The sequence below is a fragment of the Siphateles boraxobius genome, unplaced genomic scaffold, assembly GCF_051911475.1.
Source record: "Siphateles boraxobius isolate OS27281-9 unplaced genomic scaffold, OSU_SipBor_1 9, whole genome shotgun sequence".
Taxonomy (NCBI): Eukaryota; Metazoa; Chordata; class Actinopteri; order Cypriniformes; family Leuciscidae; genus Siphateles; species Siphateles boraxobius.
The window spans coordinates 9,573,292-9,592,898 of record NW_027509219.1 but is presented as its reverse complement, the minus strand read 5'-3'; the positions used below and the strand labels follow the sequence as shown (position 1 = coordinate 9,592,898).

Below are 19,607 nucleotides of genomic sequence, written 5' to 3'. Positions count from 1 at the left end.
GCTCAGGTGATGGAACAAGAAGTGCAATCTCTGCTGCTAAAGGAGGCCATAGAACGTGTTCCTCATTCAGACAGGGAGTCCGGATTTTACAGCCGGTACTTTATAGTTCCAAAAAAGGATGGGGGGTTGAGGCCAATTCTAGATCTCAGGGTTTTGAACCTGTCTCTGATGAAGCTCAGGTTCAAAATGCTCACTATTCCTGTCATCGTGAGTCAAATCAGATCCGAGGATTGGTTTGTCACGATAGATCTAAAAGACGACTATTTTCACGTATCCATCCTTCCATGTCACAGGAGGTTCCTGAGGTTCGCTTTCGGGGGCGAAGCTTACCAATATCGGGTTCTTCTGTTCGGCCTAGCACTCTCTCCCCGCACATTCACCAAATGTATGGATGCAGCACTTGCTCCACTGAGACTTCAGGGCATCCGCATACTGAATTATATCGACGACTGGCTCATTCTGGCCCAGTCTCGAGAAATGGCAGTTCGGCATCGAGATGTCGTCCTTGGCCACATTCAAAAATTGGGGTTGAGACTCAACACAAAGAAGAGTGTGTTAGAACCGTCCCAGTCCACAACGTTTCTAGGCGTTGTGTGGAACTCAACTACGATGCAGGCACGCTTGTCTCCGGCGCGTATCGAGTCCATTCTGGCGATGGTGTCCAAGTTAAAGCTAGGCCAGGCCACTACTGTAAAGCAATTCCAAAGACTGCTGGGCCTCATGGCAGCGGCATCCAACATTATACCTTTGGGCCTTCTACACATGAGGCCCCTTCAGTGGTGGCTGAAAGCCAAGGGGTTTTCCCCCAAGGGGAATCCATTTCGTATGATCAGAGTAACGCGCAGATGCCTTCGTTCTCTAATAATATGGAAGAAACCTTGGTTCCTGTCCCAAGGGCCAGTGTTAGGAGCGTCATGTCGCCGGAAAACCGTTTCGACAGACGCCTCCCTCACTGGCTGGGGCGCGGTCATGGACGGCCGCTTTGCCAGGGGTCTGTGGCAGGACCATCATCATTCTTGGCACATAAATTGTCTAGAGATGTTGGCTGTGTTCAGGGCTCTGAGGAGCTTCCTTCCAGACATCAAGGGTTACCATGTCCTAGTACGATCGGACAATACATCAGTGGTAGCTTATCTAAACCGACAAGGGGGACTCAGATCGCGCCCTCTGTGCAGACTGGCGCATCAGGTTATTCTCTGGTCCCAAGGGAAAATACTGTCTATCAGAGCTATGTATATTCCGGGGGTTCAGAATCAGGGAGCAGACATCCTGTCGAGGCAGGGGCTGAGGCCCGGGGAATGGAGACTTCAGCCAGATGTGGTGAAGTTGATATGGGAGAGGTTTGGGCCCATGGAAGTGGATTTATTCGCGTCTCGAGAGACGTCCCACTGTCCACTTTGGTTCTCCCTCTCACATCCAGCCCCACTGGGGTTGGATGCCAGGGTACAGGCCTGGCCGAGGCTTCGCCTGTACGCATTTCCCCCGATCGCTCTGCTTCCGGCAGTCCTGGAGCGGGTCCGTCAGGAGGGCATCAGTCTACTTCTGGTTGCCCCAATGTGGCCGACCCGGGTATGGTTTTCAAATATAATTTTGCTCCTGATAGCTCAGCCATGGCAGATTCCTCTGAGGAGGGATCTATTGTCTCAGGTGGAGGGCACAATCTTCCACCCTCAACCAGAGCTGTGGAAACTGTGGGCCTGGCCTCTGAGGGGGTTCAGTACCTAAACGCTGGTCTATCAGCCGGGGTGGTTGAAACCATACTTAGCTCTAGGGCTCTGTCTACTAGGAGATTATATGGCCTCAAGTGGAACGTTTTCGTTACTTGGTGTAGAGAACATAATTTAGACCCAGTTAACTGCCCGGTGGCTTCAGTTCTGGAGCTTCTTCAAGATCGTTTCTCTGCGGGTCTCTCCCCTTCCACGCTTCAGGTGTACGTGGCTGCTGTAGGGTCTGGACCAATCAGACACACACTAATTATTCATATTCACTATATTTAATGAATATAAAGGTCTATGAAACTCTCCCCCAAAACTAACTTCACAAATGAAGTTACTTTGTCAGCCGGGTGTCCGGTTACAGAACACTTTAAGACTGATAACAGACTTTACGACCTCAAAGGAATGTGGCCACATGCGCCACATGCTTAAGAGAGAGAGACCATCTTTAATTAAATAAACTTTGCGGTGTTACTCTGATCTATGAAGGAACATGCCTCACAGAAACTGTGATGATTTACTGTCTCGTGTACTATTAGGTATAACAACATGGTATGTTTGATTGGGGTGTATGTGGTTGAACAACCACCCAACGGTCAATATAACCTCACCTGTATCACGCTTCCTAGCAAATTAATCCTCATTTAATGACACACACTTTGATGTACATCACCTTCTCTTAGAATGCAATGTGAATTTGTTATGTCTATTTGAGCTTGAATGAACAGTCTAAGCATGCTGGGGACAAAGACCATAAATCAACTAAGAGCCGCTTCCCCTCTCGGACATGTCACCTTACTCATAGGTCCATTCAAACCTTAGGGGTTGGTTCTTTTCTCAGGGTATATCAGAGGCAGGCAACAGTGACCGCCCTCTCTTAGTTTTTTCATCCAGCCGCAACACTGTTCTGGTGAGACTGGGGAGCCCCCTCCCCCTCCACGGGGGCCCCAGGGCCCAGCAGGCCTCGATTCCAACCAGATCCGGCCTCATGGAAAAGAGAGAAGACTCTCTCACAAAGAACCAAGGACAATCTCAGGAGTTTTGGAACAAAGACTCCAACCAACAACGACTCCAATCACCCATCCTTCCGACTTCCTCACTTCTCCTGGGTGCTCGGTGTGGCCTCAACAGAGTCCCAGGCCTTCACCAAACCAGTCATGCGTTCCTGGAGAAAGAGAACGCTCAACCAACTTCCACTTGACACTGCCGGAACCATCAACGACTCCAATTTTCAACAACTTCAAGAATTGTTCCCATTACAAATGCAAGTATTCAATTCAATGAAATGTGAAAATGAAATTCTGAAGGTTCTTCTCATAGACCCTCTTCCGGTTTCCAATTTCATCCTATCACTAACCTATTTATGTATTCATGTGTGTATGTTGTTTAGTTTATTTATATTCATATAAATATCTATATTTAGTTAATAAAACTTGTACATAATATGTATTTGGTTCTGTTTTGTTTGCAATACAAGTCACTTTACGATCACGGTTTTTGCTACTGGCTCAATGTACTGTACAGGCGAAGAAATAATTATTCTTCGGTGGCCATGGAAGATACCTTTTATTAGAATAAATTAATAATCAAAATAGTTCGTTGGAAGAACTGATTAATTGATTGTAATATTAATTCAGCCACATCAAGTTAATCCAATTAACTGACCCAAATATTTATAATTAATAATAACAAGATATTATTGATTATTAATATTTCCAAAAAGCTGAGTTCCTTACACTGCCATTGCGGCTTTCCATGCACCATTAAGTGATGGGCCTCTGGGGAGGCACCAGCTGGTCATTCGTTTTCTCCGTGGTACTTGGAGGATGAGACCGACAACCAGGTCCAGGGTTCCTGCCTGGGACCTGGCAGTGGTTCTGGAAGGGTTATCCCTGGCCCCCTTCGAACCTCTTCAGTCGGCTTCGCCTAAAGATCTTACCTACAAATTGGTCTTTCTCTTAGCCATCACCTCTCTTAAGAGGGTGGGAGATCTCCAAGCCCTGGCAGTGACACCAGCTTGCTTGGAGTTTGCCCCTGGCAAGGTTGAGGCCTTTTTGCACCCGAGACCGGGCTATGTGCCTAAAGTGCCTGCTAATACGGCTAGGTCTACGACCCTTCAGGCTTTCCATCCTCCACCTCATGTGTCGGCAGAAGAAGAGAAGCTTCATTTGCTCTGCCTCGTCAGAGCTTTGAGTATTTATCTCGAGAGGTCCTCTTCTTGGAGGAGGTCGGACCAACTGTTAGCGTGTTTCGGGTCACCTAGGAGAGGGCTCCCGGCATCCAAGCAAACCATTAGTAATTGGATTGTGCAGGCTATTGCCTTGGCTTATGAGGTGCGCAATTTGCCTTCACCTCTGGCCATAAGGGCTCAGTCTACTAGAGGCATGGCGTCCTCCAGGCCCCTCCTCTCGGGAGTTCCCCTCCAGGAGATCTGTGAGGCAGCCGGTTGGGCTACCCCACACACTTTTATTAGGTTCTATAGTCTGCACCTCCCCAGTACGCCTGGCGCACGTGTGCTCTCGTCCTGCTGAGTGCCTGAATCAGTTTCACTCCTGGGCAGGCCTGTCTTCGGTGCGTGGCCTAGTGGGCATTCGTTCCCCAAAGAGTCGATTCTCGACGCAGTGTTGAGTTCCCTCGAAAGGGAACGTCTCGGGTTATGACTATAACCCTTGTTCCCTGAGAAGGGAACGAGACACTGCGTCGTCCTGCCACGCCCCTCGAGCCCTTAGAGCGTCTTGCTTCATCGCTAGGCTAGTGTGTGTGTGTGCCGGCGTCGCTTTTATGCATCCGGTTATGCCGTCACATGTTACGTCATGACGCAACACCAATCAGGATTGGAACAGTTTCATTCATACTTCAGAGGCGCACTCTAAGGGAGCATCCCCAAAGAGTCGATTCTCGACGCAGTGTCTCGTTCCCTTCTCAGGGAACAAGGGTTATAGTCATAACCTGAGACGTTTTCTGGTATGGTCCGACAATGTTTTCTTTAGCCCGCTGCATTTTGTAGGATTATATTCTGTTTTTCATGCTATTTTTATTTATTTTTTCATGCTAGAACACTAGCCTGCTATGCCAGCCCATGTAAACGGGCCAAACATACCCATAATTCTTTAGGTTCTGATGACGTTGCCGCCCAGTTGGTCACATGTCTAAGCGATCTCTATATTGGACTCGAAATTCGAAAAAAGTATCTTCTTATTTTGTTGAGAATATCATTAGGTTAAGACTGTCTGAGAGGATATATTCTTGTCCGATGCACACACTTATCTGTTGTTTTCTTAAATATTACATTTAAAGTTAATATTATATGCAGGGTTTGAAATGAACACCCACCAACCCGCCAAATGAGGGTAAAAATCAACTGTGACGTGTAATGCTGTCAAATCACTAGCCAATTTGGCGTGATACTTTGCTAAGGAAGTTCGAGTAAAAACAAATCTGTGCAGATTTAGCGCAAATGCTAATCTAAATACATTATGATATATTAAATATAGCGTATGAGCATATCTGGCTTACTTGAACACACGTCAATACACAACAAATAGACCAATTTCGAGCTGACGTCACAGTTACGTCACGGTGTTAGCTGGAGGCAAAACAAAGAGAAAACTGCAGGCGGCCAATACAAACCAGCACAGATTCGGCTACAAAATAAGGAGCTTAAATTATTATTATTATTATTAAATGTCATCTTGTTGTGTTGTTGGATGCAAGAATCAATGAAAAATGAATATGCAGTATCTAGAATTTTTATTTCTAGAAAATATTCACATTATTAAAATTGCACTATAATTCTTTACATTGTCGTCTTCTTGGCGCAGAACTGGGGATCGTACCACTTGTACATGACCATTCATCACATAGTTATAGGCATCTAAAGATTTATATGCCCTCAGTTACTCTTTACGCTCGGTTTCTCTATCGGATAGATGTAGAAGTCAGACCACTCAACCGGAGGTAGCCTAGCGTTAACGTTAATCCTGTCAGATCGTCCATCCATTGAGGGAGCGTGTACGGGTCAGCCAATCTGGTTCCGTCCGTTAAAATTAACTTTTGCAAATAACAATCGCGGTCCTGGACAGTGAGTGACCTTGCACATTAAGATAACATCGGATTTTCTCCAGTCATTGTTAAAAAACAAGCTAACAAAACTTGCAAACCAACGTTAGGGAAGCGGCCAGAGTGATCGTTCTGCAACCACCTAAGTTCCGTCCACAAAAAAACTTCACCATGTTTACCAACTGAAAAGGGGTCTATAAGGGCGCGCTTAATCATTTGCATTGAAGCAATAGCGAAGATTTAACAACCCATAATAATGTGGCGATATTTCCCACAGACCAGACTTCACACGCAAAAACTGAGCTGAAAAACAATAGTTCCTTACGGATACTGCTGAAGATGAGAGCTCTGTCTTATAGGACATTTGAGTATTTGGTTAACCGAAAATACATTGCTATTTTTCAACATCCTATAATTTTAGCAGACCCTGCTTTTATTTTCATATATTTCATATTTCATATTTCATATATATATATATACGGCCAAATCAGCCGGTGAGTGAAAAAGTTAATTTCAAACTAAATTTATTTAGTACTAAATTGCAACATCAACTTTAAACAAATACATTACTTGCAGTGCACTTTAACCATAATTCAAAGGCAATAGAAGTATTTATGAAATTACATACAAAGATGTACTTATTGGGTCAAAAAAACACATGTTCAACTTATTGCAATTTAAACTAATACATTTTAATTTAATTGCAATTAACATGCAATAGGTTCAACATTAAAATTGAATTTGTACTTACGTTCTTTAAAGTATATTATTTCAATAATAAGCTTTTTTTTAAGTTGGCTGAAGTGTACTTTTTCAAACTGGTTTGCAACTAGGAAAACACACTTGTGCATTGAGTGGTGCGAATACAATAATATAATGTCAGGCAGAAAGAGAGAGAGTAGGAAAGAGACAGAAGAGGGAAGGAAGTACTTGATGACAAAGACCTTGGTGAATACTCTGCCCAGATTTTCGCAGCTGAATGGCATGCCAGGCATTTGTCTTGATTGTTCTTCCTGGTTGCGGCCGGGTTGGCGTGAGTCGCAGGCCAGATAAGCATCTATTATTTTTAGTGCTGAACAACGGCTCGAGGGAGCTGGTATCCTGTTCATATCGACAAACACTGCAAAAGAACACAGTAGAATGTGATAATAGAAGATACTCAACAAAGGTTGGATGTCATATCAGTGGGATGACTGAAAACATGAAAGACTTTGCAGCTTATCTTTAAAAAAAAAACTGGATTTGTGCTTTTTTTAAATGTAGGTAATTAAAATGAGCTAACTCAATATAATTCATGCATGTATCCCAACTTATAATGGTGAGACAACACCCCATTTCCCCCCAAAAAAGGGATTTTTTTTAAATATTTTTTTTTTTTGCATGGAATGGTAATTTAATTGTTAAAATTATTATAGTTTATAACAAAATATAATAATTTATTAAATACATTTTAATGTATTTATTTATTGGGGGGCAAATTGCAAACTACCTCTAATTAATTAAAGATAGGCTCTGACTTAAAAAGAAAGAAATCCCCAATAAGTAGACATGCACTATCATCCATCAGTTTGACTCCAACTAATCGGAGCACAGCATGATTGACAGAGCCTTTGCCTTGTAACTAAATTCTTGACCTATGACAACATTTCTGAGTTTCTTTGAACAGCAGGACAAGGCAGTAAAGATTGGTATGAACAGATATTGCTCAGTCTGAACAGGCCTGTCTGGTTGCAGTGACTATACTGTCAGTGTGAGAAGGTGACCAAGACAAGACAAGACATGACAAAGACATCACCTACCCTGGAAACACTGGAAAATGTGTCTATAATACAAAGTTTAAAAAAAAAAGTGTATTTATTTACAAATTATTACTTCAACACCAACATAGAAATTCATTTTGATAAAAAAAAAGTGCTCTGTTATTCTAAATGCTTCTCATTTTTAGTGTTATCTTCACTTGGCAACTGTAATGGTTTTAAATTCATCAGATAAAAACAGTTGACAACAGTAAGCATTTATCCTGAATTAAAAAAAAAAAATCCTCTTAATCTTAATTGAATTAAATGAATTAAACTAAGTGTTTGCACTTGCAACATCAGGTTCAATTCCCCAGAGAAAACACATACTGATAAAAGGTGTACTTTAAACATTTAAAATGATCTGCCATGTGAATAAATGAAATCATAACTTTAATTTAATGTTAATTTAATTAATAATTAGATTAAAGGGGTGGTTGATTGCGATTTCACTTTTTTCATTTTAAATAGTGTGTAATATTGCTGTTGGTGCATGAACAGTATGTGCAAAGTTTCTGCGCTGAAAGTTCAACGTAAGCAGAGATATCGTCTTTTAAAAATCAGGAAGTTTAATGCCTACAAAAACGACTCGAATGGGACTACAACGAGATACTCCCGGGTTTTATACGTAACTAACCCATAACCAACCCTCCCTCCGGAATATTAAAAAAGGGGGCGTGGCCAAATTTCTGCTGCTTTGTCGAAGAGGAAGAGTTATAGTGGAGAGCAGTAGCCATGCCGTCGAAAGTGTGTTATTTTCACCCAGCTGTCAGGTCTTCTGTGTTCGGGCTTCCTATGGACGCTGTAGTTTGTCAACAATGGCTAAAATTTATGTTTGATTATGTTCCTGAATATTACAATCGTAATATAGCTCTCTGTGCTGCGCATTTTACGGAAAACAGCTTCCAGAATCTCCACAAATTCAATGCCGGATTCAACAACAAACTGTTACCAGAGGCAACATTTGTTGGGCCACAGCCAGTAAGTAAGACTTAATCATTTTAAATGTATTTGCATATATAATTTTAGTAATGCTTTAGTTTTTATCAAGGACGTAAACAAATGCCAGTGCTGGCTTTAGTAGCCACTTAGTTATGCTATTTCGTGTGTCTATGACAAACGCGTACAAACATTTTGGACCTGAATTTGTAATTATGTACTAATTTTGTAAATGTATTTTCCATGTATACTTTAATTCGCAATTTTTCGATTTGATCAAGAACGTAGTTCTTAGTTCTTTGCTATTTTGTGTGTATACGACAAACGTGTATAATGTTCAAAAAATTATATATAATCGCAACAGCAAACTTCAGCTGCTGTTATCAGATGTTTTCAAGTTCTGGCCTTTTAACACAGTTGCCACATGTACACCTAAAGAAAACGATACACAGAGTAAACTAAGTTTTGTGAATAGATAAACGGTTGTTCATTATATCGATAAAACAATAACTTTAAAAAATGGTATTACTCAGTCATTTATTCAGTTATATTAAACATTTAATCAGGAGAAAACCGTATCTCAAAAGCTAACAAGCAGCAGTAGCATTTTCAAATAACAGCATATCGAAATTCTTATATAATAATAGTAGAATAGAATAATAATAATGATTCAAAAATGTACCATTCAGAAACGTTTTGTAAGAGCCGTGTTTGGGGAGGTTCTGCTTGACTCTCTTCATTGCCGCTTTCTGGGTCCGATTCTGGCTCAAACTGATACGCAGTATTGACACCATTGTTTACATTTGACCGGAGCACATGCAGCTTTCGCTTGTAAAGGTAATGGGCGTGAATTTTCCGCCAGGCAGTTTAGCCAAGTGCAACACAGTGGCCCAACTAACCAATCTGAGCCCATTGCCTGTTTCTGAGGGAGTGGTTTCATAGAATCAGGAAGTCAACCGGTCGTTCAAATGACAGAGGAGAAAGCAGCTTACAACAAAGGTGAAATTTATGAAAAACAAGGCTTAAAAAAAAACACGAATACATGTTATATTGCACCCCATAAACACAGTAAGCAAAGAAAAAAAGCAGTAAACCACCCCTTTAAATAATATCATATTATATAAGGTTACACTTTATTTTAAGGTGATGTAGTTACATTGTACTTATTCAAATAAGTACTATAACTACATGTACTTACTATAGAGTTACGGTTAGGGTTTGGTTTAGGGTTAGTTACTTGTAATTATGAATAACTTTTATATAGTAAGAACATGTAGTAACATGTAACTACATCACCTTAAAGGTGTTACCAAATATAATATTAAATATACTATATTCAATCAACATTTTTAAAAAAACTTCATCATCACAATCATGACAGATCTAGCTATAATGTATATCTTGTAATTCTGCTATAATTGTAATGTTGTAACAGTTACAATTTTAATGTTGTAACAGGTTAACTTCAGTTTAGGCATTGAAATGATACGTGTTGCCTTATTTTTGGACATATTATTGCATGTACCATATGTTTATTTCTGATGTGTGACAGACAATATAAAAAGTGTTTTATGTGTGACAGACAATATAAAAAGTGTTTTATGTTTGCTGATTGTGTACTTGTTGGATAGAAAGAAAGAGAGGGGGTGTGTGAATATTGGGAGTGAGGCACTCTTTACAACTCCACCCCTCTTGGGTGAAATGTGACTGCAACTACAGCATGCTGAACGCTAAAAGGCAGAGAGAGAGAGAGAGATAGAGAGAGTGTGAGAGAGAGAGACAGAGAGAGAGAGAGAGAGAGAGAGAGAGAGAGAGAGAGAGAGGGAGAGAGCATTATCAGATAGGGAGAGTGCTTTCCCACTGTTGACTGTCGGCAGTGTCACTGCTCCTTTGAGCTTTTGGCAGTAGAAGCACCTCCACTCGCTCGCTCCACACACGCGGCGGTAGCACGCTGACTGAACCTCCTCCACTTCAGCTCAAACTCCACTTAAGCGGACTACTTCAACAGGACGGCAGCTTATCTGCCTTTTCTCTGCTGGTTTGAGGAGCTTTTCTAAAAGTTCATATGTTTTTCCCCCATCTCTCTTGGACCAGTTTTAACTCAGAATAAAGGGGACTTTTTGTTTTCTTTCCTTCTACATCTTCAGGTCAGGCACATGTGTTTACTACAAATGGCACAGGACAGCTGGATATGCGAATATTTTTCAGGATGACTGAAGAATATATGAAAAGGAATTGATGCTGTTGCTCAACATTTGGAGATATGATTAAATACATCATCTTCATGGTATCTCAGTCCTTTGAAGACCGAATAGAAGTTTTGAGCACCTAGCTATGTCTCTTTGCTGCTGCTTGTTTCTGATATCCAGTTTGAAAAATCGCATACCTTGATCTCTGAATACTGAAACATGGAATCCCTGACAACCATCACTCCAGTAACCACTGTACCTCCTCAAGGTTTGAAATCATTTGATCAGTTCATCATGGTCATGATGATCATCATCATCATCATCATCATGATTATCGTCGTGGGTAACCTTCTGGTCATCATCGCCATAGCACGTACCTCCCTGCTTCAGAACACGACGAATATCTTCATCATGTCGTTGGCATGTGCTGACCTCATAATGGGGGTGCTGGTGGTGCCACTGGCTGCCACGATTGCTGTAACAGGAAAATGGCAATTTAGTAAGACTTTGTGCAATTTATGGACATCGGTTGATGTTTTATGTGTCACCGCCAGTATAGAGACCCTTTGCATCATCGCGGTGGATCGGTATATTGCGATCATTCGGCCACTGCGGTATAAAGTGCTCCTGAATAAGTGCAGGGCTCGAATTATCGTTTGCGTTGTGTGGCTGGTCTCAGCTCTTATCTCCTTCGTCCCAATTATGACCAACTTGCATGCTGCTAATAACAATGAAACAAACCATACCAGCTGTGATTTTGATACAAACATGCCCTTTGCAATAATTTCATCAGTGGTTTCGTTCTACATCCCACTACTCATTATGATTTTTGTCTATGCACGTGTCTTTCTCATTGCCACAAGACAGGTACAGCTAATTGGCAAGAACCTTCTGAGGTTCCAAAACGAGTGCATGGGAAATCAGGTACAGACGGTGATCCATGGCAACAACAACTTGCCTTCGATGTGCAATAACGTCAGAGGGATGACGGCAAGGCGGAAAAGTTCCCGCAGGCGACCGTCGAAATTAACCGCAGTGAAGGAGCACAAGGCCCTCAAGACACTTGGCATCATCATGGGCATCTTCACACTGTGCTGGCTGCCTTTCTTCGTGGCGAACATCATCAATGTCTTTAATCGAAGTTTGCTGGACCCAATTGTTTTTCGATGCTTAAACTGGTTAGGCTACATCAACTCCAGCCTCAATCCCATCATCTACTGCCGAAGCCCAGAGTTTCGTGCGGCCTTCAAGAACCTTCTTGGCTGTCCCTGGATATCCTCGCTGAGAATGAACTTCCTTTACAAGGCGCTTCGGACTCGATGCCCTTGTTTCCTGGGTTCTGCAGAGCCAGGAATGCCTGGATCGTTAGAGAAGCCCCCCACATCACAAGGGACACTGCCTGGGGAAGGTAGCAGCCAGAGCAGCTACAGGAGCGAGGAGCCGTCGCCGGGACCACCACACTCCAACGGCAGCACGTTCTTCAGTGATTTCTCCGAACCGGAGATGGAGTTGTAAGTCTCATTCTCTTCTTAGTTCTGTGTTGTCATGTGTATATGTGAAGACTACCTGTAAGTAAAGAGTTTTACACTTTCCTTAATCCTTCACCTTGCTCAGATTTATTTTAGTGTTCACTATGTGTCTGATCAATTTTCCAAGAAGTACAGGAGAGCAGAACCGTATGTACTTCTTGATTACGTATGTCAGTATAATGCCTGTATTGACGAATGACTGAAATCAATTTCCCTGAATCAATGTCAGGGTCAGATTGCTCAATATTACATGTCCAGTGAATTTTAAACATGGTGTAATCAGGTGACCTAAAGCTGTGAATGCGCTTATGGTGACTTTTCTCAGGAGGGATACAGCCCTGTGAGAAGTGCGTCAAGGTTGAGCAGGGCAATGTTGAATTTGTGTTGGGTTACAGAGCTATTGGATGTGTACAATATTTCACGCAAAAATAAATGACTTGTTATGTTACTGCTTACGGTGGAATGTAAAGCAGCCAGATGAAGTTTGTGTAGGGGTAAGAAATACAAGGTTTAAGCTAATAATTACTTGTTTTTATAGCTAGATAAACAAGAAACAAGGGCCAGTTAAACCTAATGCAGATGAAGGTCCCTCTGGGGAGCTACAACACTTAATGTTTATAAGCAAAACGGGCATAAAGGAAGAATTTTTACTCTGGTTTGAACATTTTGGCATTATCTTTAAAAGAACGCATGTCAACAGAAAGGTATGAGGAATGGAACAGGACACAAGCTCTGATACGAAAGAGAAACTATGTGCTCTAAATCTAGCTCTTTCTCTTAAATGCCCAAGAGAACTGACCATCTAAAAAGAGGCAGACTTGCCCTTTGTTTATTTTGGTTGGACTTTAAATTGTTGATAATGATTAAGTTACTTCTTTATATTAAAAAAAAAGTCTCTTTACTTGCACAAATGTGAAAAAAAAAAGAAACTGAAAAATATGATCATGAAATGTATCTGTAAATGTAAATGTATCTCTCAAAAACAGTACTACTTATTTTTGTATCTTTTGAGTTTCACCTTGATAAATAGCAGCAAGAATAACAGTGCCTTCCCTGGAAATCAAAAATAGAAGCGAGAAAAAAAAGACACCATGTAAAGTTTATACAAATGTTAATTTAAACCCCATCCCAACACTAAGAGACACATAACTTTTAATATCAATCTCTTATATCATTACAGATCTAAATATCTTCATCCAGATCAAAAAGATAATTATCAGTGTCCACAAGGATATACAAACACACATAGTTTTGTTTCATAAAGCATTTGCATTTGGAACATTTTCTAGTCTGTCGGATTTACAACGTAAATAGTGATCCGATAATTGTAGGGTTTTATCCAGAAAATATGGTAGTTACTTTAATGACTCACTGGAAGAGGCCGATTTTAAGATGTTTTTGTGGGTTTTCATTTTTACAAACACAGAGCTTCTGCAACACAGGAAATAAATAATTATACTACATCAAATATTTCCTGACAACAAGACATTTAAAAAACGTTTTATTTTAAATAAAACAGTGTCAGTGCTCTGATGCACAGATAATAATAAAACAAATTCTATATAGGATATTTGATTCACTAAAATAGGAATTGGATATCAGGATTGGTTTTGCTTTGTATATAGAGGCTTTTCAGGAAATACTTTTCCTAGAATGGGGGAGACACACTTGACTATCACAGTACAGGGTTTACAGCAGCTGTTACAGGGGGCTGGGTGGGCAAGCCCTGGAGACATTTCCTAGCCACAATGAAGTGGAAACAATGCACATGCACACGCATCTCTCATTCAAACACAGCCATGTACACCAGACACCACAGGACAGAGAGATCTTAGTTATTTTGAATTTTGAATTGAGGAGATACTAAAAAAAGAGCATAATGTCATCTTTCTCTCATCAGAAAACTAAATAACTGACCAAAAAATTATTGTTTGGTTCAATACAGTCCCACTGAATAGAAGGCACTTTTGTTGAGCATTACATTTTTTCATTATAGCATTAAGCATCACTAACTCTTTACATATAGTTTCAAATTATAGCATGAGAGTCTTAACTGATGAAACTGTATCTATATACGCACATGCATAATTTTATATCACAAATGTCCAGATCATTTTTCTCTTGAGGACAAGCAGCTAAAACCACGACAGACTTCATGCGAGTAAAAAGGTTGCAGTGGAGACCAAACGGCACAGGCGGAGAGAAAGGAACAACCTAAAGTAATTCTGAGAGACTTCAATCTCCGAATGCTTGAAGCTGTGAGTTCACTGGTGTCAGGTAGCCCATTTCAACAAACAAATCACATTATTCAGCGTATAGCTCACCAACTTACGAGTACATTGAGTAAAATTTGATAAGCCCTGTGATGTCAGAAGCCCTTTCACGTAAACTGTGTATTTCATTCTCCGTACACCGTGACCAGGTCTCCAGTGAGTTTTATTTAATACGGATGCAGCTAGAAAATTATGTCTAGCAAAATGTAATAAGACAAAATAAGCATTTTGAGTATTTTTAGAGCAGTGCATTATAAAAGTTGCCCTTGTGGACATACAGTTATTCAAATAAAGATAGTGTTTTGTTTAATGGGAAGTCAATATTTTGCTGCTCTGTGCTGCTGATGGGTACATTTTGTGTTGTGTGCAGAAACACACAAATGAAGTCACAATGATTGCTTTGTGTTTCAGTGAGCGCATTGAGGAAATGGTATATAAATTGATTAACCCTCCGTGAGAAAGAACTTTATAAGGACGCCTTTTTTTTGCAATCAAACTTGCGTCAATTGTATATTACTGCTGTAGAAGCTAAATATGTATTTATTGTTGTCCATAAATGTGTTGCTACCTCCAAATTTACTTGTATGGGTGAGGAATGAGGTGGTTTCTGTAGTGTTTTTTGGCAAGTTTTAGGGCCCCTCTGTTGCTTCTCTAACACCCCCAGGAGCTGATAAACTTTATCACTGAAACGCAACACTTCCGCCTTTGAGAAGAAACTGTTTATGACCTAAACAGAGCGAACGCAGCCAATGCTCGAAGAAAAGGCAAGATAGTAGGCAAACACTTAACAGAAAACCTTAATTTCTTCATGAAAATGAGCGATACATTTTTTTGTTCTTTGTCAGGATTTCACAAACTTTATGAAAAAATTAAAAACCTTTTTTTTTATCCAAATGACTTTTTAGCTAACATTAAATTGTTATTATATAATAATAATAATATAATTTAAATAATAATACAAATTACATAATAAAATAAAATTTACAATAATAATATATGTATGCTTTTAAAATACCATTGTTCATTTATTAAGATTCAGTGAAAATCTTATAACTATAAAGTATCAGACATATCTGGAAAATGACTCGTTTCAGTTATAGTCCTCTGTGAACGATTAATTGATTACTCATTGAAAGCGGTTTCATAAATGTTAAAAACTTCACATTTAAAGTCAACTTCTTGCACTATATTTGCTATTGCGTGCAGAAAACATAGTCATGCATGCTATCGGGATGATCTTTAAGGAAACCAAATATAAATGTGCACAAAGTTTTCCCAACTATCACTAGTGGTGACTACATATTCAAATATTTTTGCAAATTTTTATTTTTGTCACATTTGCAACTTATTTAGTTGATTGGGACAGTGTTCACTGTTTTTGCATCATATTATTGGTCTGTGCTCTATTTTGGCATATTATCTGCAAGTATCAAAGGTCAGTGAACATAGGCGTAAACGCAAACCTTACTCCTTCAATACATTTGCATACTAAAGTCAAAGACTGTTTTGAGTGGAGCACATCCAGATGTTCTCTGCTGATGTTTGGCCAAAAGAAACAAATTGCATTCACCTATCCATGCAAATTGCAAGTTAGATGGACACATCAAAAGTAAAGTTTTGTTAGGAAAATAATCAAACGAGTTAGAAGACTAGACAGGGCAAAAATGATCTACACTGGAGAGCATTCTCTCTGCATTACTCCATAGGATTGCAATGTTCTACTTTAAAAATGACCAGTTGGTCCATTTGAAAATGGAACAGCTTTGAATCAGGATATTCTTTCATTATGAGAAAGCCTGGAAATTTCCATTTGCTGAATTAAAACATTTTCATCATGCCGTTAGACATTCTACAAATTAGGATGTCGGTTCCATCTGATCATAACTCCACTGATTGAAAAAAACATTTAGGAATCGGGCTGTTACTGTACGGCTGTTTGACACCTGTGTACATATTTTCCTGGAGCCTGACTTTACAAACAGGTGCTTAATCACTGAATAGGTTTATGAGGAAGAGCACAATACAGCTAACAAGCTGAGGCTGGTATAATGGCTTATCTGCTCTCATCGCCTTCATTGCTGTAACAGTGGGACACCATGTTTCCACAGATCAGAGGTTTATCACCACCATCAGCTACTGGTATCGCTCTCTGGCTACTGTTGATCTTTACAAAAAAGGGGAGCTAAGATTGGCTCTTGATTGATAAATAACTGAGTGGCACAACATGTTTCGGTTTGAGATCTCAAATCAAGGAGCGGCAGAATAGAGGGAGTTAAACACCTTTCTTTTTTCCCTGTTCCATTTAAAGGGATACTTCAGCCACAGCGATTAAAAACTGGTCATCATTTACTCACCCTCATGTCGTTCCAAATTCACATGACTTTTTTTTCCTTCCATTGAATGCAAAAAGAGAAATTTTGAAGAAGCTAGTGGTTAAACTTTTCCATGCAAATACAATGAGTACATTTACAAGCACTCTTATAATGCTATTATAATTAAACTTTACCTCATGTATAATACTTCAATCACATGGATGTGATTAAGCCCATAATCATAGCAATCATAATAAAAATATGTATATTTAAATGTATGTTTAGGTTTTTTAATTACGACATGCAAAATTAATATATTGCAGTATAGCTATTGATGGTCGAAAACAGCAGATAATAAAAGTAGATTAAAACAGTGGCCAGTAACACATCTACCAGGAGTTCATCATTTGTGCTGTGCTTTGGGGTATGTGAATAATGGCTGCAAAATTAACCACCATTCTTTGTGAATAATCAGAACAATGAAAACTGCGTGTAAACTGGAGTGAAGAGGTTTGCGCTTGTCATGAAAACATCTTACTGCGATTAAGCCCTTACTCTGATTATTGGAAATAATCACATTATTGGTGGAACATTCTCATTGTGGTGGAACATTTTATATATTATACCTCTATGGTGCTTTTGCATCCATAAAATATATACGAGGGTGAATAATGCATATTTAATTATATGAATAATATTCATATAATATTATATTATAATATTCATATAATATAATGCATAATTATATTTAATTATAATTATATAAATTGTATTTTTTTGGATTTAACTATTCCTTTGAAGTGTATGAAATCATATATATCAAAGTGAAATTATCATTAATATTTAAACAATTGAAAATGCCCAATTATATGAATATGCATAATTATATTTAATTATAATTATATGAATTGTATTTTTTTGGGATTTAACTATTCCTTTGAGGTGTATGAAATCATATATATCAAAGTGAAATGATCATTAATATTTAAACAATTGAATATGCCCAGATGGCCTTTAGTTTCCGAATAACACCCTCTGTGCATGTGCATTGAGCCATATGTTGTACATCAGCATAAGCATACCTTCAAATGATTACTCTATCATTCTCTGTAAAAAAAAAAAAAAAAAACCTGGAGCAAAAGAAAGAAGGGCAGAAAAAGTGAAGACAGAATAAGCAATGAGGTAATTCTCTGCAACAGGATATGAACTCAATATGGAAAAGAGCTCTTTTAGCCACAATATATATAGTCAGCAAATCAGCAAGATCTAGCAATCCCTTATCCCTATCTAGCAAGCCTGCTATGAGATTTTAGGAGAGGATCCCTTTCTGAGGATACCTGAATCTAAGCTCATAACTCTTTATCAATGGAGGCTGTGGCAGGGGCGTTTCTAGGTTTTAAAAACATCAGGGGCTGAGCCCGAAACATCAGGGGCTGGGGTGGATAATAAGATAACATGATTCGATACAGAGAATAATGTATATTGTAGGCCTATTTGCAGGGGGCAGATTGGTAAAAAAATTCAGCCCTGGCACTGTAGCCACAACAGCTCACATTACACATGCACATTCAAATGTGAGGTAGCTAGGGTGGTTCGGGCGCTCCCCCGAGAAAATTTTGATTTCTCCGACCTACATATGTGCATTTTAAGGTGTTTGAAGGCCAAAAAAAATTGGATAACAATAGCGTTAAAAGCATGTCAGTGGGCAGTAGTATACATTATTTGTCAAGCAGATAACAGATTCTTAAACATGAGAATGAGGATAAATGAAATCATCCCACCTTACATATACCTAAACCTACCCATCTCCGCCCCCTAATCCCTAAACCCACCCCTAATCCTGCCCATCTCCACCCCTTGGATCTTGATCCGACTCCTCCCCGTGGATTTCTTGTACTGCATTGAGGTGCTACTGGGCAAATGAGCAATTTATATATTAGCAATAAAGATTGGTTTCAGCAACTTGTTTCTTTCTTGAGTTAAGCAATGTTTTTGGCACTAATCAGTTCAATTAAAGTTAAATTGTTCACTCATAAAGACAGTCACTAGTCGTCACCTACTGGCTTAATGATGCAAGTTGTGCAAACACAGACAAGCGGATTGATTCAAACGGTGAAAAGGCTGATACTGGTGAAATATTCGAACACATTTGAGGAGGACCATACAAATAAATATATATATTTATACTTATACATTTTATAAATATATATATATATATTTATACTTATACATTTTATAAATAAATCTATTTATACTTATGAATTTTGCTTATAGTTTCTATAATTAGCCAAGCACATCTGTGTTAAATAGGAATACATTGTAGGAATAATGTTAATCAAGCTGACTAAATCACACGACTGCGCAGCCTTCACACTCACAATAAAAAAATACAATATAATTTATAACAAAGACAACCTCATCATACATAGGAAATAATATTACAGATCTAGACAAATTGGGTTGCTATAGTTAAAAGAATGCCATGAACGATAATTTAGGCTAGATGTATTTTTCAAATTTTTGGTCACAAAATATATATTTTTTAATGACCCAAGTCAGTTTTGATGACTTTCCAATATTGATAAAATGTTAAAATAATAATAATGAAAAATTAGTAGGGCTACGCCAAAATGTGTAACATTTATGTAGCCTACAAAGGAATACCAAAGCCCCGACATAGAGTTTGGACGCAGCTTTAATCTCCCTTTTGGTTATTTCAATACTTAATTGACGACAGAACACAACGTTACATACTCGTAGTTTCTTTTGCGTGATACAGGGCGCGCCGCATTTGC

General features: G+C 39.2%; 1 protein-coding gene and 1 long non-coding RNA gene across 2 annotated transcripts in view; one reads left to right on the top strand and one right to left on the bottom strand.

Annotated features, from left to right (window-relative positions):
• Positions 1-19,607, bottom strand: part of LOC143732276 (uncharacterized) — a 93,253-nt gene that overhangs the window by 5,731 nt on the left and 67,915 nt on the right. The window contains exon 4 of the long non-coding RNA XR_013201085.1: positions 6,713-6,894. This is a non-coding gene — a long non-coding RNA (uncharacterized LOC143732276). The remainder of the gene's footprint in view (positions 1-6,712; positions 6,895-19,607) is intronic.
• Positions 10,204-19,607, top strand: part of adrb3a (adrenoceptor beta 3a) — a 45,452-nt gene continuing 36,048 nt past the window's right edge. The window contains exon 1 of the mRNA XM_077223147.1: positions 10,204-12,209. Coding sequence (XP_077079262.1) covers positions 10,918-12,209 — 1,292 coding nt within the window. The 5' untranslated portion in view covers positions 10,204-10,917. The remainder of the gene's footprint in view (positions 12,210-19,607) is intronic.